Raw genomic sequence first — 24,515 nt, forward strand, 5'->3', positions numbered from 1 at the left:
TCGTGGTCCATATTGGTACCAACGACATAGGTAAAAAAAGGGATGAGGTCCTGCAAGGTGAATTTAAGGAGTTAGGAGATAAATTAAAAAGCAGGACTTCAAAGGTAGTGATCTCAGGATTACTACCAGTGCCACGTGCTAGTGAGTATAGGAACAGGAGAATAGACAGGATGAATGCGTGGCTGCAGGGATGGTGTAGGAGGGAGGGATTTAGATTCCTGGGACATTGGGACCGGTTCTGGGGAAGGTGGGATCTGTACAAGCGGGACGGGTTACACCCGAGCAGGACCGGGACCAATGTCCTCGCGGGGGTATTTGCTAGTGCTGTTGGGGAAGGTTTAAACTAGAGTGGCAGGGGGATGGGAACCTGAGCGGGGAGTCAGAAGGGAATAAAGTTGAGAGCAGCAAGAGAGGGGAAGACCCAGGGGAAATCGACAATACAAATAGTACAAACAGTTGTTCAAGAACAAGTGAAAGGGAAAAGCGTAGAGCAGCAGAAAGAAAGTGTACTTTTGGCACGACAGATAAAATAAAAACTAGAAGGCGCAAGGCGATTAACCCAGCATCAAAGCTGAAGGTCAGGCTAGGGTGTGTGGCCCAACTAAGAGTTCTATATACAAATGCACGGAGTATAAGAAATAAATTAAATGAACTACAGGTTCAAATTCAAATTGGAGGGTATGACATGATAGCTATTACTGAGACTTGGCTGCAGGATGGTCAGGATTGGGAACTAAATATACCAGGTTATAAGGTCTACAGGAGAGATAGGGAAAATGGAAGAGGGGGAGGAGTAGCCTTAATGATTAGAGATGAAATCACTTCAATGATAAAGGGGGATATAACGAGAGGTAAGCAGCCAACAGAGACCTTATGGGTTGAATTGAGAAATAGGAAAGGATCTAAGACTATAGTGGGAGTTGTATATAGGAGCCCTGGCAGCAGCTCTGAAGTGCTAGATTATATAAATGCAGAGATTAGACAAGCGTGTAAGAAAGGCATAGTGGTCTTAATGGGGGACTTTAACCTTCACATAGATTGGGAAAAGCAGACGAGCAACTGTCAGAAAGATAGTGAATTTCTTGAGTGTACCAGGATAGTTTTCTGCATGTCCCAGAGGCAACAAGGGGGCAAGCCATGCTAGATTTAGTAATGAGTAATGAACCAGATTTAGTTAACGGCTTAACTGTGCGTGAACATCTATCCAATAGTGATCATAACATGATCGAGTTCAATGTAGTGTTTGAAAGGGAAAAAAGTGAATCAGCTGCTAAGATTCTAGACTTGGGCAAGGCCGACTTCAATGGGATGAGACAGAGACTGTCCACAGTAAAAAGGGCAAATCTGTTAATGGGTAAAACGACTGATGATCAGTGGGAAATGTTTAAAGAAACATTTAACGTGATACAGAATCGGTTTATACCCCTGAGGGGCAAGAACTCTACTTGCCAAAAAAAACGGCCATGGACAACTAAAGAGGTAAGGGACAGTATAAGACATAAGGAAAGGGCATACAAAAAGGCAAAAAATGGCACAGATCCTGGCGAATGGGAAAGATACAAAGATCAACAAAGGGTCACAAAACACATAGTAAGGGCTACAAAAAGAGAGTATGAAAAGAAACTCGCAAGGGATATCAAAACCAATACGAAGAACTTTTATAGTTATATTAGGAAAAACAGGGTGGTCAGGAGCAGTGTTGGCCCCTTAAAAACTGAAAGTGGGGATATTGTCATTGACAATGGGGAAATGGCGGACATGTTGAACAATTACTTTGTGTCAGTATTTACAGTCGAAAAAGAGGATAGCATGCCGGAAATCCCAAGAAAACTAATATTGAATTGGGGTCAGGGACTCGATAAAATTAATATAGGTAAAGCAGTAATGAAGAAAATAATAGCACTAAAGAGTGACAAATCCCCAGGACCAGATAGTTTCCATCCCAGGGTTTTAAAGGAAGTAGGTGAGTACATTGCGGATGCACTAACTATAATCTTTCAAAGTTCTCTAGATTCAGGAACTGTCCCTCCAGATTGGAAAATTGCACATCACTCCGCTTTTTAAGAAAGGAGAGAGAGGGAAACTGGGGAATTATGGACCAGTTAGCCTAACATCTGTTGTGGGGAAAATGCTGGAGTCTATAATTAAGGATAGGGTGACTGAACACCTCGAGAATTTTCAGTTAATCAGAGAGAGCCAGCATGGATTTGTGAAAGGTAGGTCGTGCCTGACAAACCTGATTGAATTTTTTGAAGAGGTGACTAAAGTAGTGGACAGGGGAATGTCAATGGATGTTATTTATATGGACTTCCAGAAGGCATTTGATAAGGTCTCACATAACAGACTGTTAGCTAAGATAGAAGCCCATGGAATCGAGGGAAAAGTACGGACTTGGTTAGGAAATTGGCTGAGCGAAAGGCGACAGAGAGTAGGGATAATGGGAAGGTACTCACATTGGCAGGATGTGACTAGTGGAGTCCCACAGGGATCTGTCTTGGGGCCTCAATTATTCACAATATTTATTAATGACTCAGATGAAGGCATAGAAAGTCTCATACCTAAGTTTGCCAATGACACAAAGATTGGTGGCATTGTAAGCAGTGTAGATGAAAACATAAAATTACAAAGGGATATCAATAGTTTAGGTGAATGGGCAAAACTGTGGCAAATGGAATTCAATGTAGACAAATGTGAGGTCATCCACTTTGGATCAAAAAAGGATAGAACAGGGTACTTTCTAAATGGTAAAAAGTTAAAAACAGTGGATGTCCAAAGGGACTTAGGGGTTCAGGTACATAGATCATTGAAGTGTCATGAACAGGTGCAGAAAATAATCAAGAAGGCAAATGGAATGTTGGCCTTTATATCTAGAGGACTAGAGTACAAGGGGGCAGAAGTTATGCTGCAGCTATACAAAACCCTGGTTAGACCGCACCTGGAGTACTGTGAGCAGTTCTGGGCACCGCACCTTCGGAAGGACATATTGGCCTTGAAGCGTAGGTTTACTAGAATGATACCCGGACTTCAAGGGTTAAGTTACAAGGAGAGATTACACAAATTGGGGTTGTATTCTCTGGCGTTTCGAAGGTTAAGGGGTGATCTGATCGAAGTTTATAAGATGTTAAGGGGAACAGATAGGGTGGATAGAGAGAAACTATTTCCGCTGGTTGGGGATTTTAGGAGTAGGGAGCACGGTCTAAAAATTGGAGCCAGACCTTTCAGGAGCGAGATTAGAAAACATTTCTACACACAAAGGGTTGTAGAAGTTTGGAACTCTCTTCTGCAAACGGCAATTGATACTAGCTCAATTGCTAAATTTAAATCTGAGATAGATAGCTTTTTGGCAACCAAAGGTATTAAGGGATATGGGCCAAAGGCAGGTATGTGGAGTTAGATCACAGATCAGCCATGATCTTATCAAATGGCGGAGCAGGCACGAGGGGCTGAATGGCCTACTCCTGTTCCTATGTTCCTATCTCAGTTTTAAATGTCTGACCCCTTATCCTGAGACAATGCCCCCTAATTCTAGACGCTTCAGCCAGGGGAAGCAGCCTCTCAGCATCTACCCTGTCAAGGCCTCTCAGAATCTTATATGTTTCAATGAGATCATCTCTCATTCTTCTAAACTCCAGAGAGTATAGGCCCATTCTATTCAATCTCTCCTCATAGGACAACCCTCTCATCCCAGGAATCAATCTAGTGAACTTTCGTTGCACCCCCTCCAAGGCAAGTATATCTCTCCTTTGGTAAGGAGACCAAAACTGTACACAGTAGTCCAGGTGTGGTCTCACCAGAGCCCTGTACAATTGCAGGAAGACTTTCTTACTCTTGTACTCCAACCCCCTTGCAATAAAGGCCAACATACCATTTGCCTTCCTAATTGCTTGCTGTACCTGCATGTTAACTTTCTGTGCTTCGTGTATAAGGACATCCAAATCCCTCTGAACACCAACATTTAATAGTTTCTCAGCATTTAAAAAATATTCTGTTTTTCTATTCTTCCTACCAAAGTGAATAACTTCACATTTCCCCACATTATACTCCATCTGCCACCTTCTTGTCCACTCACTTAACCTGTCTATATCCCTTTGCAGACTCTTTGTGTCCTCCTCACAGCTTACTTTCCCACCTAGCTTTGTATCATCAGCAAACTTGGATACGTTACACTCGGTCCCTTCATTTAAGTCACTAATATAGATTGTAAATAGCTGAGTCCCAAGCACTGATCCTTACGGCACCCCACCAGTTACAGCCTGCCAACCTGAGAATGACCCATTTATTCCTACTCTCTGTTTTCTGTCCGTTAACCAATCCTCTATCCATGCTAATATATTACCCCCAACCCCATGAGCCCTTATCTTGTATAACAACTGTTTGTGTGGCACCTTATCGAATGCCTTTTGAAAATCCAAATATATTTCATCCTCTGGTTCCCCTTTATCTACATTGCTAGTTACATCCTCAAAAAACTCTAATAGATTTGTCAAACACGATTTCCCTTTCATAAAACCATGTTGACTCTGCCTAATCATATTATGATTTTCTAAGAGCCCTGTTACCACGTCCTTAATAATGGATTCCAGCATTTCCCCGACTACTGATGTCAGGCTAACTGGCCTGTAGTTCCCTGTTTTCTCTCTCCCTCCTTTCTTGAATAGCGGGGTTACATTTGCTACCTTCCAATCCACTGGGCCAGTTCTAGAATCTAGGGAATTTTGGAAGATCAAAACCAACACATCCACTATCTCTGCAGCCACTTCTTTTAGAACCCTAGGATCTTTTCCATCAGGTCCAGCGGATTTGTAGGCTTTTAGTCCCATTAATTTCTCCAGTACTTTTTCTTAACTAATATTAACTATTTTAAGTTCCTCATTCTCGTTAGCCTCTTGGTTCCCCTCTATTTTTGGTATATTTTTTGTGTCTTCTACTGTGTAGAAAGATACAATATATTTGTTTAACGTCTCTGCCTTTTCCTTATTCCCCTTTATAATTTCTCCTGTCTCAGCCTCTAAGGGACCCACGTTTACTTTCGCTACTCTCTTCCTTTCTATATACTTGTCGAAGCTCTTACAATCTGTTTTTATATTTCTTGCTCGTTTACTCTCATATTCTATTTTCTTCCTCTTTATCAATTTTTTGGTCATCCTTTGGCACATGGCATAGACTTATTGTTAATTTTTGATGGCAAGGATACGTTCATTTTTAAGCAGCTGTGAGTGCTGGCATGTGCTTTGCTACCAGCCTTCCTCTTTCCTGGCCTTGGACCATCCTGCAATGCTCGCATTGCTATTTTGGTTATTCATAATTGAATGAGGAATGTTAAAATAGCACCAATCTCAGTACTGTTGCAATCGCTTAAAGTGGTTTGAAAATTTTAAAAATGTTTTTTTTGTGGAGCCAAAAGAAGCAGGAATGCTTCTCCTGGCTCCACAAAAGTACTGCGGGCCATTGCCAACTTTCTTCAGATGTGGAGAAAGCATTGCAGTTTATTGTACTGTTTAAGTATGTGACATTTAGCTGTTGAGTACTGTTTATTTGATTTTGATTTTCCTGAGGTTTAGGAAGTGTATTTTTCTTCCCTGAGTGGAGTGATGTTTCATTTTCTGGTGTGCCAGGGTTGGAGTGCTATTGGAATGAGGTTGGTTGTACAAAAGTAAGAGGGCCGGAAATCTCTCTCTCACACACACACACACGCACACGCACGTGGAGGTGGTCCATTGGACTTTTTGGAAACACTGTATGGAATCTTTTTAATGTTAAGTCAGTGATGATGTTCTTATCCACTGTCTCCTAACACTAAAAATGAGTCACTTGGTGAGTAGTGCTCTGGGCATGTGTTCAAACATGCTGGTATACAGCTCTATTATTGCTGCCCTCAGTGCAACCCACAGCAATACCCAGTCAGCAATATAACTGAACTTTGTTCACTGTGTACCTCAACCCACAGATAATGGTCTGAGACTGATAGATGCAGCAGAATTTTGTTGAGGATTTTCACTTCTTTCATTTCCCCCCAGTGTTTCCACATTCTCCAACTGTACATTTTCACATCTTTGGTGCATTTTGGTAGCTTTCACTAGATTTAAAATGTTTTAATTTTTTTTGAAGAATGTTCAGTTGTGAAACCACAGAAGCTACTTCCAGGCATAAATTCATCCAAAAGATATTGGAGGGTGAAGCTGCACCTGCTCTAATTTTATACGCATAAAAAGGATTTCCGCGACATCTCCAGCGAGGTTACGGCAGCTGAGCGGGAGCAGACCTGAGGAAATTCATGACCAAGGTCCTGATCTGAATTATGCGGAATCTAATCACAAGATAATTACTGATGAGGAAAGTCATTCAACTCATCTTAGTTCATCCATCCAGCCCACCCCATTTCAGCCTCTAATGAGCCCCAAAAATCTGCAGGCCGCAATCCTGGTAGTTGCACTCGAATTGTACCTACTGGTGCGCTTTAGCACTCACCCTGTTGGAGTTTGAGAGGGTAGGACACCTTATTTACATGGGCCAGTGAGCATTTATGTCACAATGGGCACTTGTCGAACACCTGCCTTCCCCACACAGCTGGAAAATCCAGCATCTGTCTGCCATTATGAGAGTAAACTAGCAAGAAATATAAAAACTGATAGTAAAAGCTTCTACAAGTGTATAAAAAGTAAACATTGGTCCCTTAGAGGATGAGACTGGGGAAATAATAATGGAAAACAAGGAAATGGCAGAGGAATTGAACAAATATTTTGTATCTGTCGTCACAGAAGAAGACACTAATAACATACCAATAATAGTAGAAAATCAAGGGGCAAAGGGGAGGGAGGAACTAAAAACAATGACTATCACTAGAGAAAAAGTACTAGGTAAACTAATGGGGCTGAAGGCTGACAAGTCCCCTGGACCTGATGGCTTGCATCCGATGGTCTTAAAGGAAGTGGCTACAGAGATAGTGGATGCATTGGTTATAATCTTCCAGAATTCACTAGATTCTGGAAAGGTCCCAGCAGATTGGAAAACCGCAAACGTAACACCCCTATTCAAGAAGGGAGTGAGATAAAAAGCAGGTAACTATAGACCAGTTAGCCTAACATCTGTCATTGGGAAAATGTTAGAATCCATTATTAAGGAAGTAGTAACAGGACATTTGGAGACTCTTAATACAATCAAGGCGATTCAACATGGTTTTATGAAGGGGAAATCATGTCTGACAAACTTATTAGAGTTCTTTGAGGAAGTAACGGGCAGGGTGAATAAAGGGGAACCAATGGATGCAGTATATTTAGATTTCCAAAAGGCATTCGATAAGGTGCCACATAAAAGATTACTGCACAAGGTAAGAGCTCATGGTGTTGGGGGTAATATACTGGCATGAATAGAGGATTGGCTAACTAACAAAAAATAAAGAGTCGGGATAAAAGGGTCATTTTCAAAATGGCAATCTGTAACCAGTGCTGGGGCCTTAACTATTTACAATATATTTCAATTACTTGGATGAAGGAACAGAGTGTCTTGTGGCCAAATTTGCTGATGATACAAAGATAGGTGGAAAAGCAAGTTGCGATGAGGACACAAAGTGTCTGCAAAGGGATATTGACAGGTTAAGCGAATGGACAAAAATTTGGCAGATGGAATATAATGTGGGAAAATGTGAAGTCATCCAAAGCAAAATATTATTTGAATGGAGAAATACTACAAAATGTTGCGGTATAGAGAGATCTGGGTGTCCTTGTACATGAAACACAAAAAGTCAACATACAGGTGCAGCAGGTAATCCGGAAGGCAAACGGAATATTGGCCTTTATTTCTAGGGGGATGGAGTATAAAAGCAGGGAAGTCATGTTACAACTGTACAGGATGCTGGTGAGACCACACCTGGAGTACTGCGTACAGTTCTGGTGCCCTTATTTAAGGAAGGACATACTTGCATTGGTGGCAGTTCAGAGAAGGTTCACTAGGTTGATTCCGGGTATGGAAGGGTTGTCTAATGAGGAAAGAGTGAACAGGTTGGGTCTGTACTCATTGGAGTTTAGAAGAATGAGAGGAGATCTTATTGAAACATACAAAATTCTGAGGGCTCTCAATAGGGTAGATGCTGAGAGGATGTTACCCCTCATGGGGGAATCTAAAACTAGGGGGCATAGTCTCAGAATAAGGGGTCACCCGTTTAACTCGGAAATGAGGAGAAATTTCTTCTCCCAGAGGGTTGTGAATCTTTGGAATTCTTTACCCCAAAAAGCTGTGGAGGCTGAGTCATTGAATACATTCAAGACTGAGTTAGACAAATTTTTGATCAGCAACGGAGTCAAAGGATATGGGGAAAGAGCAGGAAAGTGGAATTGAGGTAAAAATCAGATCAGCCATGATCTCATTAAATGGCGGAGCAGGCTCGAGGGGCCGAATGGCCTACTCCTGCTCCTTTCTCTTATGGTATAATGGTCACTGGGGGGCACATTGCTAAGGCCCCTTGACTGAGAGCTAACTTGTGCTTGACTTGGCTCCGTGAGCAAGGAGGCTGAGGCATTTTTCTTTTAAGAATTACCTTTTCTTTTAGGCACCTGACCACTAACTGTCTGGTAGTTGGAGGATCAGAATAATCCAGCTCATAGACATTTTCATGGATATTATCACTTGTTAATAAACCTGTCAAGAAGTGCAGTTGAATGCTATGGGAAAACAGCACTCCTTAACTAATCTTCCACTTTCCTATGCGAGCCAGTGCAATTGGGAACTCAAGTACAAACGTTATATGAGACTGAGATCCAAAAGTTGTGTCTCCTAGTCAATACTTCTACACTGACCCAGGAAAGATCGCTGGCTCCAGCATAGGTCCAAAGTAATTGCCCTCTTCTCCTTATCAAGCTATTATGAACTAACCCACTATAATAAATGGCTGTTGTATTTGTCAAACATCAAACTGCAGCTACAAATAAAATCAACATACCTGATAGGAAATAAATGTCATTCATTTCCTTATTCTGCCAAACTAGGAAAGATCCATTTTGGTTTTCATCTCTCAGCAGATACCTCTTTGCATCCATATGGATCATACTGCCAAAGAACCACCTGAAGGATTACAGTGTTACATTCAGAGATTTCTACCACCATCATCATTAAAATGTATAGAAAACCTCCTCTTACAGTTACTTTTGATGGAAGAAGAAGATAGCCTTAAGCATACTTCACCACAGCTATGAATATCTTTCCAGAATCATCTGATATAAGGCACATGTCATAATACTGTTTTTCAGAAATTTTACATATTCAGGTAATCAAGTGAATGCAGAATATATCCTGCAAGTGATACTGATGTCTGTTGTGCAGATCCCATTCACACTTTAGATAATTCTATTTACTTTATATTCTCTTTATATCATAAGTGTTACGGTTATTGAGGCGAAGCATGAAATGCATTCTAAATATTTTCGATATTATTAAATTGTGCTTCTTTTGGTAAATTACATCAGCTGACATCAGAAAGAAACATTGTTAGTGGTGTGCAAGGATTTTTAATAACATTGTTAACTCACCCAGTAAATGGTTCTCTTTCCTCAGGCACTGTCCCCATCCCTTCAAAAACCACTGTCATTGCCCCTGTCAAAAATCCACCCTTGAACCTCTGTCCTTGCAAACTTCCATCCCATTGACAATCTTCTTTTCCTCTCCAAAGTCCTTAAATGTGTTGTTGCCTCCCAGGTCCATGCTCATCTTTCCTGTGGCTCCCTGTTTGATTCAATCAGGTTTCTGCCCCTCCCACAGCACTGAAACTGCCTAAACCAAAGCCATGAACAATACCTTCGGTGTCTGTGATTGTGGTGCTTTATCCCTCCTCGTGCTCCTTGAGCACTCTTTCAACACGGTTGACCATACCAGCTTTTTCCAACACCTTTCCTCCATTGTCCAGCTCGGAACTGCCCTTGCATTCTTACTTATTTGATTGTAGTTGGACCATCTTTGCCAATCACTTCTCTTCTCATCCCCGCATTATCACCTTAGGAGTCCCCCAAGGATCCACCCATGGCCCCCTCCTTTTCCTCATCAACATGTTGCCCCTTGGTGGCATTATCCTCAGACATGGAGTTAGCTTCCATATGTATGCTGATAACACCCAGATCTCGCTCTCCACCACCTGTCTTGATACCTCCACTGTGCTGTCAGACTGCTTTTCTGACTTTCATTCAGTTAACCATTGGGAAGGCTGAAGCCATCATCTTTGGCCCCTGCCACAGACTACATAATCTCACCAGCAACTCAATCCCAGCCACTGTCTCATACTAAACCAGACTGTTTGCAATCTCGGCATCTCATTTGAATCTGGGCTGAACTTCTTATTCCATATTCTCTCCATCACAAAGACCACCTACTTCCACCTCCATAACATTGCCCACCTCCATCTGCCACTGAAACCCTCATCTTTGGCTTTGTCATTTCCAATGCTCTGCTGGCTGGTCTCCCATCCTTAACCATCTGTAAACTTCAGCTCATCCAAAACTCTGTTGTTCATAACATAACCTGCACCATCACACTTAGAATCATAGAATCATACAAAGGTTACGGCACGGAAAGAGGCCATTCGGCCCATCGAGTCCGTGCCGGTTCTATGCAAGAGCAATCCAGCTCGTCCCACTCCCCCACACTATCCCCGTAGCCCTGCAAATTTTTTCCTTAAGTACTTATCCAGTTCCTTTTGAAAGCCATGATTGAATCTGCCTCCACCACCCCCTCGGGCAGTGCATTCCAGATCCTAACCACTCGCTGTGTACAAAAGTTTTTCCTCATGTCACCTTTGGTTCTTTTGCCAATCACCTTAAATCTATGTCCTCTGGTTCTTGACCTTTCTGCCAATGGGAACAGTTTCTCCCTATCTACTCTGTCTAGACCTTTCATGATTTTGAATACCTCTATCAAATCTCCTCGCAACCATCTCTGTTCCAAGGAGAACAACTCCAGCTTCTCCAGTCTATCCATGTAACTAAAGTCTCTCATCCCTGGAATCATTCTAGTAAATCTCTTCTGCACCCTCTCTAAGGCCTTCACATCTTTCCTAAAGTGCAGTGCCCAGAACTGGCCACAATTCTCCAATTATCCGTCACCCCTTTCCTTACTGACCTACCTTTGCTCCAAAGTCCCCCACTGCCTCAACTTTAAAATTATCTTTCTTGTAATTAAATGCCTCCGTGGCCTCGCCCCTCCCTATCTTTGTAATCTCTTCCAGCTTTAGAACCCCATACTTCCCTGAACTCTGTTCTTCTGACTCCGGCATCTTGTGCATCCCCCCGCCCTTTGTCCCACCATTGTGGGGCCCAGGTGGCTGAAGGCACAGTTGCCAATGATGGACCGAAGGGATGGGGTTGCATAAGTCGTCGGAGGCAGAGGAACAGAGAGTTTGGAAATGGGTTGTAGGGCTGGAGGAAGTTATAGAGATAGGACGGGGTCAGGCCATGAAGGGATTTAAGCATTAGGTTACAAATTTTTAATCTGAGACGTTATAGGATAGGATATGGGCAGCAGAGTTTTGGATTAGCTGAAGTTTATGGAGGCTGGAAGGTCGGTCAGGAAAGCATTAGAATAGTCGTGACTGGAGGCGACAAAAAAGGAGCACCTTAAGTGGGTTTTATGACAAGAATTATAGAATATAAATGCTGAGATGTAATAGTGAAAATATCATAACATTTTGAGGAAATCTCACAAAATAGTTTCTGTAAGCATCCGCAGGTATCCTTAGTTTTTTTATATATGTTTTGATCTAATAAATTTACCTGGTTATGCTATTTCTCAGTTCACAAATGCAGTGGCAAAGATTTTGCTTCTGTGCTCCCGGCACACCAGGAGTGCATGTTGCACAACACTGCACTCCCACCACATGACTTTCCATCCATCACGGGTAGAAAATCGGCAACTGGAAGTGAGCAATTTTAAGATATGCGTTTCCGTCATGTGCCAGGAGCGCAAAAGCGGAATTTTTACCCCTAAATTAAAGCTGCTTTTATCCCATGCAAGACCTGCGCTAGCACCGTCAGTTCCCAATGCCCAGGTGTCATGCAGCTGGCCACAATCCAAAGGTAAACCTGTTGGGATTGGCCAAAGCTGGCGGGCAGTGACCAGGATGACCCTTTTTTTAACTGCCTCTTGCTAGGTGCCAGTATAAGTGAATTGGTCGGTCCATCTTGGAGCGGCAGCCGACTGTATTAGATTCATTCATGAGGAACCACCAGTGCTAGCACGGGTCTCACATGTTGTACAGGAAGCTTAAGACTTGCATTGCACATCATTTTAATTCTCTTAACAGAAGAACACATAAAGTGTGGCTTATAACCAAGGGTATAAGTGATTCTTTTCATATTGCTAACCTGTTTAACTTGCATGAATACATCTAACATTCGATTAGATCTTAACATACCCATGGGTAACAAAACAAGAAGTAAAAAATGTGATTGGTTAATACTCTGCACATACTGCCCAAGCAGCCACAATGGCCACATACCCTGCATGTTTTAGAATCTTATATGGTGGAGGAAGTGACCTTAAAAAATATTTGAGTTTATAAATTGCCTTGTACAGTCTCAATGAAAAGTGGGATATACAATTTGCTGTTTGTCATTCTGTAGGTTATTTCTGAAGCCCATAATAAAAGTAAAGGATTTTATTTCCAATAAAAGTCTACATATACCAAGAAAATAAACTGCTTTGTTCTTTTGAAGATATATTCCACCTTCCCCTTTCCTGGGTCTGTTGCTGGCTAAGAGTGGGGGTTTGCTCCTAGACCTCCTCTGATGCTTTTCTGAAGTTAGTATCTAAAACATGCTCAAGAAGGGGTAAATTTAATTTTTTATTCCCTCCCATTAAAGAACCACATGGTTCCTTATGCAGCAGCTCCCCACAAAAGGAAATGGCTAAGATCAGTAATTCATTGCAGGGAAGATTGCTGATGTGAATCATCCTGTGATGCAGTGTTTTAGGAGTTTAATCTGCTGTGCTATGACAATTTAACTTTCAAGTGAAACAATCACTGTGTTGCTGCAAAGTATAACTGTTTTTCAGTTAATGATCACCTCCTGAGACTTGAGCTACAAATCCCCCAAGATCCAGTTTTATAAAAAATCTAATAGCAAATCAGTGATTCAAACCCAATCTTATCATTCCAGGCAGGGCTTAAGATGGTAAATGTACAATACTAACAGCTCTTCTAAATCTCAGATCCCAATCGTTTGGTGCGTTCCTAGAGGAATCCAAGGGAATGCTACCCTGGAACATCTTGAATTTTCTAATTCGAAATTTTGCATTCTGGTTAATTTTAAACACTTATTATGAGAATTGATTGTTTTTCCTTTCTTTAAAGATTAAAAATCTAAGTGACACTGGATTTTAAGCAACCAGTCACTTCCAGCAAAGTTTTGCTCCCAGCTTCTCTCCTCACTCCCCAAACCACTTGTCCCGGTTTCTTTCTCTCCTTCCTCAGCAAGTGCTGATTCCAGCTTCTCCATCCCTTAAAAGATGCTGCATGCACCCTTTCTCCCACTACAAAGCACTGCTTCTATCATTTTCCCTCTCCCCTCAAAATGCAGATATCTGATTCTACCCTCCAGGCTTCTCTCTCTCAACTTTGTTGCTCTTCTCTGCACTGCTTCTAGAGCCTTTAACAATGCTAGGTTATTTTGGATAGTGAACTAGAGAAAGAAAAAGGTCACCAGCCGACATCAACTTAGAAACTTTTGCTCCTCCGGCAAGTTAAAATATGATTTTCAAAAAGCCACGATCCTGAGAGGAGCGACGGGGTGAGCTGGCTTCAGAGGCCACCAGCTGTCTCCAGAGCGGCTACTTACGGTGCAGCAGCAACACTCCCCACTTCAGCGACGAAGCTTGAAGGGACGTAGCCTCCCACCTCATTTGCTAATTTTCGAACGAACGTCCATTCGCCTTCTTTCTTCACAACTTCAATTTCTTCCCCTTTTTCGATGAGAAGGTCCTCTGCAGTGCGGGGTTTGTAATTGTAAAGAGTAACAAAACGAGGTGGCAGCGCCTGTTCGTTCTCAAAAGATAAACTGTCTTTTGGAACTGGTGTCCCCTGATTACTGTCATCAGAATTAGACTGACAGTACTGGCAAGGGCAGAAAGCACAGTGTGTTTTACACAGAGCAGCGCCCATGACTTGCCCTAAGCTGTTTCTTCTCACTGAACATCGCTCCTATAAAGTTGCTAACGCCTATACAGGAAGTAATGTACAGCAACGTCTTCAAATTCATGTGGAACGTGTTTTACCTGTTCTTAAGAATTCCCCGCTGTAATTGTAATTCGGATTTGGAAATTGTTTGGATTGCGGGTCAGAGTATCTGACTAAATAGTGCCAGTATTTCAAAAAACAAGTCAAATAAATATACACAGAGGGCATAATATTTCCCTATGGCAGACAAATGAAATGTTTTATGATATGTATTGGTCGATGGACTGAGATACCATGAGTAGTAAGCTTGGAATTTGATTGTAAATGAGTTCTGGACAGAATTACAGCCGTTTTTTTGCAATGTTGAGTAAAAGCAGTAAAGATTGTAGCTCAGTTACTATTTTTAATCATAAATTCAAACATTATCGATTGGTGGTAGCTAAGTGTTTATGATTAGATTTGAATATCAGCTGTTCGTAAAAATCTTATTTTTGTATTGATAATTCTATGTTTCGAGCTAAGTCCTACAGTGCAACAAAATTGAAAAGGATAGGAAGAAGTTGAGATAAATGAAGAAATAAGTCCGGAAAATGCCACAGTTGACTGGGTGAGAGGGAGGACACCTAATTTGCATGGGTCCAGCAGGTACTATAGGTGCATCACTCATTCCCACATGGGGACTGAATCCAGATATCTTTGTTAAAATTCTGCAATCTTCTGGCTGCTTCCTTGGTTTAAAACCACCCCTCCCCTCCCCGGGAGCCCACTTGCGCCTATCCGGAGTCTGAAACGCCTCATTGCTCTCTCGGTATATAGGCCTCTAGTCCTACACCAGTTTCCGACTGAGCTGGGGAATTCCTGGCGTAAGATGTCCCGATCCACGAGGTTAGTCCCTGAAACCATTGTCCTTCTAAGGGGTGGGCAGAAATTCCAAACCTTACCTAGGCCATCCGGAAAATTCTGCAAATGGCAGAAACCTGGTACAATGGTAGGAGCACGGTGGATTCCCGAGGAAATTTGATACCATAGTGGTGCGGTGACATGAAGCTTGGAATTTTGGTGCAGTACTGAGGGAGCGCTGCACTATCGGAGGCGCCTTCTTTTGGATGAGACATTAAACCAAGGCTCTGTCTGCCCTCTCAGTTGGATGTAAAAGATCTTATGGCACTATTCCGAAGAAGAGTAGGGGTGTTCTCCCCGGTCCTGGCCAATATTTATCCCTCAACCAACACCTAAAAACAGATTATTTGGTCATTATCAAATTGCTATTTATGAGACCTTGCTGTACAATTGGCTGCCGTGTTTCTTATATTACAACAGTGACTACACTTCAAAAAAGTATTTCATTGGCTGTGAAGTGTTTTGGGATGTCCTGTGGTCTTGAAAGGGGCTATACAAATGCAAGTCTTTCTTTTCTTTTAAAAACCTGTACATTGTAGGAAGAAGGGGAGACTCAGTGACATAAAAAGTTCCACTGTTTTGGGATTGTGGGAAAGAATGAGGAGGAGATGCTGTGATAGATTTGCATCTAATGACTTGATGGTATGTTTATGGAATACCCCATGCATTTGGCACTTGTACGTTGTGGAATTGGGTACGCAGGTCTGTGTACCAGCATCGGCGCACTTGGGATTCCTTGATCCTGTTTTCTTTGACTGTTATAAAGAAATATCATACCTTCTTTATATAAATACTGGTATTGTTTAATTGGATACAGTACGCTGGTCTGCAATCCAAACATCTTCCAAAGTCCAATTAAAGATACTGTGGGGAATTCTTAAGAATCAATAGAACAAGTTCCGTGATGAATTCCCCATGTTTCTGACCTCTTCACCTTTTGTGCACTGCTCGCCTGTTTGCTTGTGAACTTTCATTCTTAGATGGGATAAACGTTTTTTGCAAGCTTGATTTTGCTACCTGTCTCTGCTGTTTTCTGCAAATCTTTTGCAATAAAGGACTCCTTTTGCACAGACCTAAAGTCTGTTGTTACCAACAGCTGCCAATCTTAGCTCTAACCATGTTTCTCAGCCTACCAATGGCCGTCATGTATTTGAAGCTGAAAGAGAGTTTATGCAAAGTGCTTGTGCCTTAGGCATTTGGCATTCACTCAGAATTGGCCCAGGAATCTTGGGGCAGAAATTGCTTGGAAAAGAACAGTGCTCACAGTTGTTAGCAAGTTCCAGCGTTTGCACATACGCGGTGAAACGTGGAAATCCATAATTTGCTCCTACTGGTTCGCCAGCGATATGACAGCTTCAAATTAAAGATATATCGCACACTGCAATCAGAGAAATCATTGAAAAAGCACCAACTTGCTCATCTGCTCAGCTGGAAAGTAAGTAATATCCCCACAAAACAGGTATGCTTAAAAATAACAGGTTTAAACTAAGTTTTGATAGTGTGGTAAGTCTTAATGACCGCCAAACAACTAAAAATTAACTTTTAAAAATGTGGAGTCTCATTACTCCTTATTTTAATAGTTTTTGGTCATTAAAAACATTTTAAAAAAATGTAGAAATTAAAAAAACATTTTTCTACTTTTTGCTTCCATCTCTTTTATTTAATATAATTATTTCTTGCCAACTTTTTTTTTTGCTGTCTGTAACTGTTTTTACAATGATTTTAATGTTGTACCTTTCACTTCCTGGATTTTACGTTCCAAGCTGGCAGAAACAGTTTTGCAGCTTGTCAAAAATGCTGCAATTCGAGGGGAGAGATCGAATCTCCCTCTTCTCCCAGGGTCCTAGCTTCACTTGAACTAACGCTGCGCTCTTCTCCGCTTCCTATTAGAGGAATTGCACCCAGTAAAGACTGTGGTAAGTTAGTGGGTCAGTATAAATCTATGAAGTGGCGAGCACGGTTGGTTTGCCACTCGGGGCAATTTCCGGGCCCTTTTTTTGCATCCAGACGTAAACATTTGGTCAGCTCTGAGGAGATCTGCCTTTGCCGTCTCCGCCTCATGAATGAGGCTTTGACGGAGCTATGCTATCGAACTTACAGACAAAATCTAGTTGCCCATTGCTCTGAAAGTCACCACACCATTGCAAACAAATTCTGTTAAGTCACCATTGGTGACATTTGCCACATTAGTCAGACTTTAATCCACTGATGCATCAAGCAGGTGACAGAAGCCTCGTTTGTCAGAAGAACACATTTGTCACATCTTTCCCCATGGAAAGGAGGCAGCAGCACAAGAGGAGGCAGCATTTTTACCAGCAGGCAGGCTTTCTTAAAGCGCAGGGTCTCGTTGATGGCATACATGCAGCCATCAAGGCCTTTAATAGAAACAGAAAATAGGAGCAGGAGTAGGCCATTCGGCCCTTCGAGCCTGCTCCGCCATTCAATATGATCATGGCTGATCCTCTATCTCAATACCATATTCCCGCTCTCTCCCTATACCCCTTGATGCCTTTTGTGTCTAGAAATCTATCCAGCTCCTTCTTAAATATATTCAGTCACTTGGCTTCCACAGCCTTCTGTGGTAGACAATTCCATAGGTTCACCACCCTCTGAGTGAAGAAATTTCTCCTCATCTCAGTCCTAAATGTATTACCCGTATCCTGAGACTGTGACCCCTCGTTCTGGACCCCCACACCCAGGGGAAACATCCTCCCTGCATTCAGTCTGTCTAGCCCTGTCAGAATTTTATATGTTTCAATAAGATCCCCTCTCATTCTTCCAAACTTGAGCGAAAACAGGCTGAGTCGACCATCCTGCCATCCCAGAAATCAGTCTGGTGAACCTTTGCTGCACTCCCTCTATAGCAAGTATATCCTTTCTTAGGTAAGGAGACCAAAACTGCACACAATACTCCAGGTATGGTCTCACCAAGGCCCTGTATAACTGCAATGAGACATCCTTGTTCCTGTACTCAAATCCTCTTGCAGTGAAGGCCAACATACCATTTGCCTTCCTAACTGCTTGCTGCACCTGCATGTTTGCTTTCAGTGACTGGTGTACAAGAACATTGTACAAGGACCATTTAAATAATACTCTGCCTTTCTGTTTTTCCTTCTGAAGTGGATAACTTCACATTTATCCACATAATACTGCATCTGCCATGTATTTGCTCACTCACTCAACTTGTCTAAATCGCCTTGAAGCTCTTTGCATCCTCCTCACAACTCACGATCCCACCTAGTTTTGTGTCGTCAGCAAACTTGGAAATATTACATTTGGTTCCATCATCCAAATCATTGATATATATTGTGAATAGCTGGGGCCCAAGCACTGATCCCTGCGGTACCCCACTAGTCACTGCCTGCCACCCCGAAAAAGAAAGTTTATTCCTACTCTCTGTTTCCTGTCTGTGAACCAATTTTCAATCCATGCCAGTATATTACCACCAATCCCATGTGCTTTAATTTTGCACACTAACCTCTTATGTGGAACTTTATCAAAGGCCTTCTGAAAATCCAAATAAACCACATCCACTGGTTCTCCCTTATCTATTCTATCAGTTACATCCTCTAAAAACTCCAGTAAGTTTGTCAAACATGATTTCCCTTTCATAAATCCACATTGACTTTGCCTAATCCCATTGATATTTTCTAAGTGACCTGTTATCACATCCTTTATAATCGACTCCAACATTTTCCCTACTACTGATGTTAAGCTAACCGGTCTGTAGTTCCCTGTTTTGTCTCTCTCTCCTTTTTTAAATAGTGGAGTTACATTTGCCACCCTCCAATCTGCAGGAACTGTTCCATAATCTATAGAATTTTAACAACCCCCAGCATCTATAAATAGTAAAGGCTTTTATTTCATCACCATGCAGGTGGTGTCAGGCCACAGGAACAGTGTAATGCAGGTGATTGTGGCAGTCACAATGCCTTCATTTTACACCAGCCCACTGTGCCTGCATTATTTTAAGGAACAGGCAGACTGGACTGATGGTTGCTCAGAGATCAGAGCTACTCTCTGGCTAGTAACATCATTGAGGAACCCCCAAATGGAGGCCAGACACACCTATTTAGCCAACAAAAAATATAATGAGGGTCATATCTTCATCTGAATTCTGGTGAAACATACCAATTGACCTGCTGAAACAGAGATTTTTTTTAAAATTTGTTCACGGGATGTGGGCGTCGCTGGCGAGGCCAGCATTTATTGCCCATCCCTAATTGCCCTCGAGAAGGTGGTGGTGAGCCGCCTTCAGATACTGCCGTCTGAACAGAGCAGATGAGGTACTGCGCTATAGCCCTGAGAAGATGTCAAAAATGATCTGCTTCTGTTGTATTCTGCATAATTTTGCTAGTCAGAGAGAGGAAACTCTCTCTCAGCCAGAGGAACAGGAGGATCAACCTGCAGTCTTAGCAGAGGGGGTGCAGGAAGAAGAAGAAGAGGAAAGTGAAATAGGCAAGGTTGATGTGCAGTCAGAAAGTCTGTTGTGTCAATCATTCACTAACAAGGCTTTCACTTAAAAGCTGCACTTATGACCCTACATTAACAATTTTGTGGTTCTCTCTACTACACTAGTCCTATCAATATGCTCTACTGAATCACCACTGCCTTTATTATCATTTCAACCTGTGACCAACAATCTGCAACATTCATATGTCCTTCTGACAATAAATATACATAGTAGTCCAAAGAGAGTGCTAACCCATTTATTTCCTTACAATGACAATAGCAACTTGCATTTATATAATGCCTTTAACTTAAAAAATGTCCCAGGATGCTTCACTGAAGTGTAATCAGATAAAAATCAATGCCAAACCAATGAAGAAGATCTTAGCAGAGATGACTAAAAGCCTGGTCAAAGAGGTAGATTTTAAGGAGCATCTTAAAGGAGGAGAGAGAAGTGGAGAGGAGGAGCTGTTTATGGAGGGAATTCCAGAGCTTAGGGCCTAGACAGGTGAAGGCATGGCCGCCAATGGTGGTGTGAAGGAGGGGAGGTGGTTGGTGGCGATGTCCAGAGGCCAGAGTTAGAACAACGCAGAGTTCTCAGAGTGTTGTAGGGCTGGTGGAGGTTACAAAGATGGGGAAGGCCAAGGCTATGAAGGAATTTGAAGACGAGGAGGCGTTCATGGACCGGGAGCCAATGTAGATCAGTGAGCAAAGGGATGATGGGTGAGTGGGACTTGGTGTAAGTTAGGATACAGGTAACAGAGTTTTGGATTAATTTAATTTTATGGAGGGTGGAAGAGAGGAGGCTGGCCAAGAGAGCTTTGGAATCGTCAAGTCTGGAGGTAACAAAAGCATGGATGAAGGTTTCAGCAGCAGATGGGCTGAGGCAGGGTGGAGACAGGAGATATTATGGAGCTGGAAATAGGCGGTCTTGGTGATGGAGAAGATATGTGGTCGGAAGCTCAGCTCAGGGTCAAATGTTGTGAATGGTCTGGTTCAGCCTGAGACAGTGGCCAGGAAGCGGGATAGAATCTGTGGCTAAGGAACGGAGTTTGTGACGGGGGCCCAACTTCTGCCAGGGCAGAGGCGGGTACGCCTTGTCTCACTGGAAGTACTGGCCTCTGAAGATACTCTGATCTTCTGTGAGGCTGAGGTCAGGGTGAGTCCACCTCCCCTAGTCCGACCCCTTCTGCATCAGTGACCTCGTAAGGGACAAGCAGAGGCTCTGCTCCTTACTTGGCCCCAAGGGAACTCCAAGAGCAGATCAGGACTCAGCAGGTTTGGTTCCTAGCCTATATTCCAGCTCTTCTGCTGCACTGCTGTCAGAGTTATGATGGAAGTGCATTGGAAGAGGTGATGAATTTGTACCCCATGGTGTTTAACACCCAGTGCCTCTGTTGTCTCTGTAAACACTGCACTTGTAAATGATGTTCCCCCTTAAAAAGAGGGAAACATTTCCTGTGCCAACTTCTCAGCAGCTACCTTAGCCATTGTGCATCTACTGGGGAATATGTCAACCCATTTGGAGAAGGAGGCAATGACAAACCAACAAGTAACATTTATCCTTTTTGTGTTCCACTAGCATTTACATTGCACCTTTCACAGCCTCAGGATGTCCCTAAGCATTGCATAGCCAATGAAATACTTTTAAAATTCAGTTACTGTTCTAATGTAGGGAAACATAGCAGTAAACTTCCTCAAACAGTGAGATAATCGATTTTCGGTGATGATAGTTGAGGGATAAATGTTGGGCCAGGACAACTCCCCCGTCTTCAATTAGTGCCACAGGATCTTTATATCCATCTGAGAGAGAAGACAAGGCTTACAGTTTAACAACTTATCCAAAGGAGGCTCTCTCTATCAGTACAGCTCTCCCTCAGTACTGCAGTGAAGTGTTCACTTAAATTATGTTCCCAAGTCTCTGGAGTGAGGCTTGAACCCACAACCTTCTTCCATCAAAGGCAAGAATGCAACCACTGAGCCAAAGCTGACACTTGGTGAAGTAGTAACCCTGTTGGAGCCTGTTGTGATGTTTTTGAAACTTGGCATAAATAGCAAGATTATTGGGTTGAATTTCCACGCAGGTTCTCCTGCTTGTCCACTGTAACTTTGGCGCAAACGCTGCAGACACCCCGATAAAACTACATAATCACTGTTCACACCATTTCTCCAGCGTTTCTGCAGCTCTTCTTCCTATGTAGCAAATGACATCTTTTCTCCTATCCAGCCAGTAAGCTCTTTAGCAGAGTTGCAACAATATTGGCCCAGAAACTGCTGGAAAAGTAATGGTGAGTTCACAGCGCTCGCCATTATTCGTGTGTAAAAAACCCAGCAATTCGTGGCATGGAAAAGATACGGCATGAGTTGGGAATCGCCACAAATTGCTGGACAATTTGTGCCGCTCCACTGTTAGCCTTGCAAAAACGGAGCTTGCCACCAACTTCCCCATGAGTTTCAAGAAATTGCTGGATTTGCGCTGTTAAAACAAATGAATCTCGCCGCAGATACTTAGGGCTGATATTTCATGTTGTAAGGACCCTGTTAATGACTTGATTTTGTTCCTGCAATGCCACTCAATGTTGGAGGCCCAGAAAGGGAACAATTGAAACTGTAGAGTCTATTCCTGCAGGTAGTAAATTGTACCTAGAGGTTTTTAAATATTAAATTTTTTAATGTTTTCCTTACTTTTCCTTTCTGTCTCTTTTTTCTCTACCTCTTAATCCAATCTTTCTTTCCCTCTCTTTATTTCTCTTTCTATATGTAATTCAACTTTAATTCACCCTATTTCCTTCTCCGTTGTTCGCTCTGTTTCTCTACCCTTAAATTTCTGTTTCTCTATCCTTAATTTTCATTGGCTAAGGAGATAAACCATTGGCCCCATTGAACAGGAGGTCCCAGATGCCTCGTTGACCTCGCTGTGCCTTTATCAATTCAGCAACGTGCGGCGCAAAAAATAATACGACCCGAAGGGTGAGGGAAAAAAAAAATCAAATTTACGGTATTCACCATGAGATGCCCCACTCCAGCAATTTCTGGGCCATTATTTTTGTAATAACCAAGTGCCCGCTAATAGGATGGACATAAAATGGTCTTCTGACTGATACAATTACCAGATCCTCATCTTGTAATTTTTTCAGTTATTCTTGACTCTAGATTGGAACAATTAGATCTGGACAATGATCACTGTCAGTAGTGCTCTGTGAGGCAGAACTTCTAGTTCCTCCTTGTTCCCCGCACAGGATTTCAGGATAATGCATTTATCCCAAGTTATCTTTCCCAGCTTTGAGAATGGATGATGCAGATACTATGACCTGAAGCAACCAACCAACTCTAAACAGATGACTGGAAACAATCCGAGATTCAGTTCCTTCAAGATAGGACCTAAAGTGTTCTATTACCTGCCAGGTAACTGGCAGGCACTTTTTTTCAGTTATGAAATATTCATACCCCATCTTGCAAATATCACAACCGTTCTTTACCCATGTGTTGTCATTAAACCAAATGCTGCTCCTGGATCCAAATTTGACGTATCAGTGTACACATCAAACTGTAGGAATTAATTGGGAAGACTTAGCATAGAAATTGAATGCGGCTTCTTTTCAGGCCTTTTGGCATTTCATCGGCCCAGCAAATGAGGCGTTCCTTTGAATTAGTGGCATGTGCCATTCATTTCCATGGGAGTTTTCCTGCTCATCCGTTGTAACTTTGGCGGAAGATCCAAGGAAACCCTGGAGAATTGGCATATTTAAAAGATTTGGAGAATTCTTCCTTTGTCCTAATTTCCCCTTGCCAAACTACAAACCATTCTGGGTATTAGTCTCCCCAATCTTTTCTTATATATTGACATCTGATTCAGCCAGTCACTCAGAGACTGTTCTGTTATTGTTATAAACATAGTAATCCTGAATTTCCACGTAGGTTGCCCTGATGTCTTGCTGTAACTTGCCTTTTCTCCAGGGGCACCAATGATCTGCCGCTAAAGTTACAGCAGAAGGTTGGTAGGACCTTGGAGGATGTTCAGTGCCAATGGCTTCTTATTCTTTCCGTACATTTATATATGTCAGGACAATGACTACTGCAGTGGCAATTGTAATTTCTAACAATGGGCTTCTATCAGGGATGGTACTGGCAAATGTGTTTGTTTTCCCATATCTAATTGGGCCTGTCTACTGGCTGGGTTGTACCAAATGTATCAAAATTTTGTATATCCACACCTTAAACGTCACAGTGTCTGATTGGGCAACTGCTGCTTTTGAGCCTGCAAACGCTTAATATTTTGATCAAACGTTAATCCTCTGCTTTCTAAAGTAAGATTTTACAAATTTTACATATGTTTGTCCTTTTTCTAAATTGGGGACAATCAATGTCCTGTATTAAATACGAAAAACACTCTTTCTGACAAGGGCAGACTGGCTATGTGCCCCTGTGAATGGTTCCATAGTGCTGTATTATCGGCACACCTCCTTGTTCCGTGAGAATCCCGTGCCCTTTCAGGGGAGCCAGTCCACCCCTCCTTTTTGAAGCGATTTAACAGTTTGAAAATAGAGATGAATCTAAGAAAGCAGTTTTTACATGACTCCTTGATAATGATAAGATGATTTTCCACCCAATTCTTCTTCATGAGTTGAAAGGTCACTTGCTCAAACACAACTTGATAGTAGAAGAGTGCTGGACTATCTCTCCCCACCAACTAAAGGTCGAAGATCCATATAAGCACTGAATAACAGGGTCTCCAACTTCTTGCAGACAAAACTCCAAATGTGGCTATGCATATAGAACAGAATGTAATTAATAATAATTGGTAACAATGATAAAATATCTTGCTCACTCTGATCCTCCCTTCTGTGTTTTGTATTATACATCAACTTCCCCTAGAGCGGAGGAGCCAAAACCCCACCTTCCCACAGCCCAGTCCTTCAGCATCACCACATATGTAATGCATAATTAATTTTTGTGTTTAAGATTTTTGATGAAAATTGAATAGATAACCTTACAAAATAGCAATGTACAAAAA

General features: G+C 42.2%; 1 protein-coding gene across 1 annotated transcript in view; it reads right to left on the reverse strand.

Moving 5' to 3' along the window:
• The window catches only part of si:ch73-340m8.2 (tyrosine-protein kinase Src42A), a 40,586-nt gene extending 26,427 nt beyond the window's left edge, over window positions 1-14,159 (reverse strand). The window contains exons 1-2 of the mRNA XM_067983783.1: window positions 13,815-14,159; window positions 8,936-9,057 (exon numbers count right to left, since the gene is read on the reverse strand). Coding sequence (XP_067839884.1) covers window positions 8,936-9,057; window positions 13,815-14,137 — 445 coding nt within the window. The 5' untranslated portion in view covers window positions 14,138-14,159. The remainder of the gene's footprint in view (window positions 1-8,935; window positions 9,058-13,814) is intronic.
• Between the last annotated feature and the right edge of the window lie 10,356 nt (window positions 14,160-24,515).

The sequence above is a fragment of the Heptranchias perlo genome, chromosome 5, assembly GCF_035084215.1.
Source record: "Heptranchias perlo isolate sHepPer1 chromosome 5, sHepPer1.hap1, whole genome shotgun sequence".
Taxonomy (NCBI): domain Eukaryota; kingdom Metazoa; phylum Chordata; class Chondrichthyes; order Hexanchiformes; family Hexanchidae; genus Heptranchias; species Heptranchias perlo.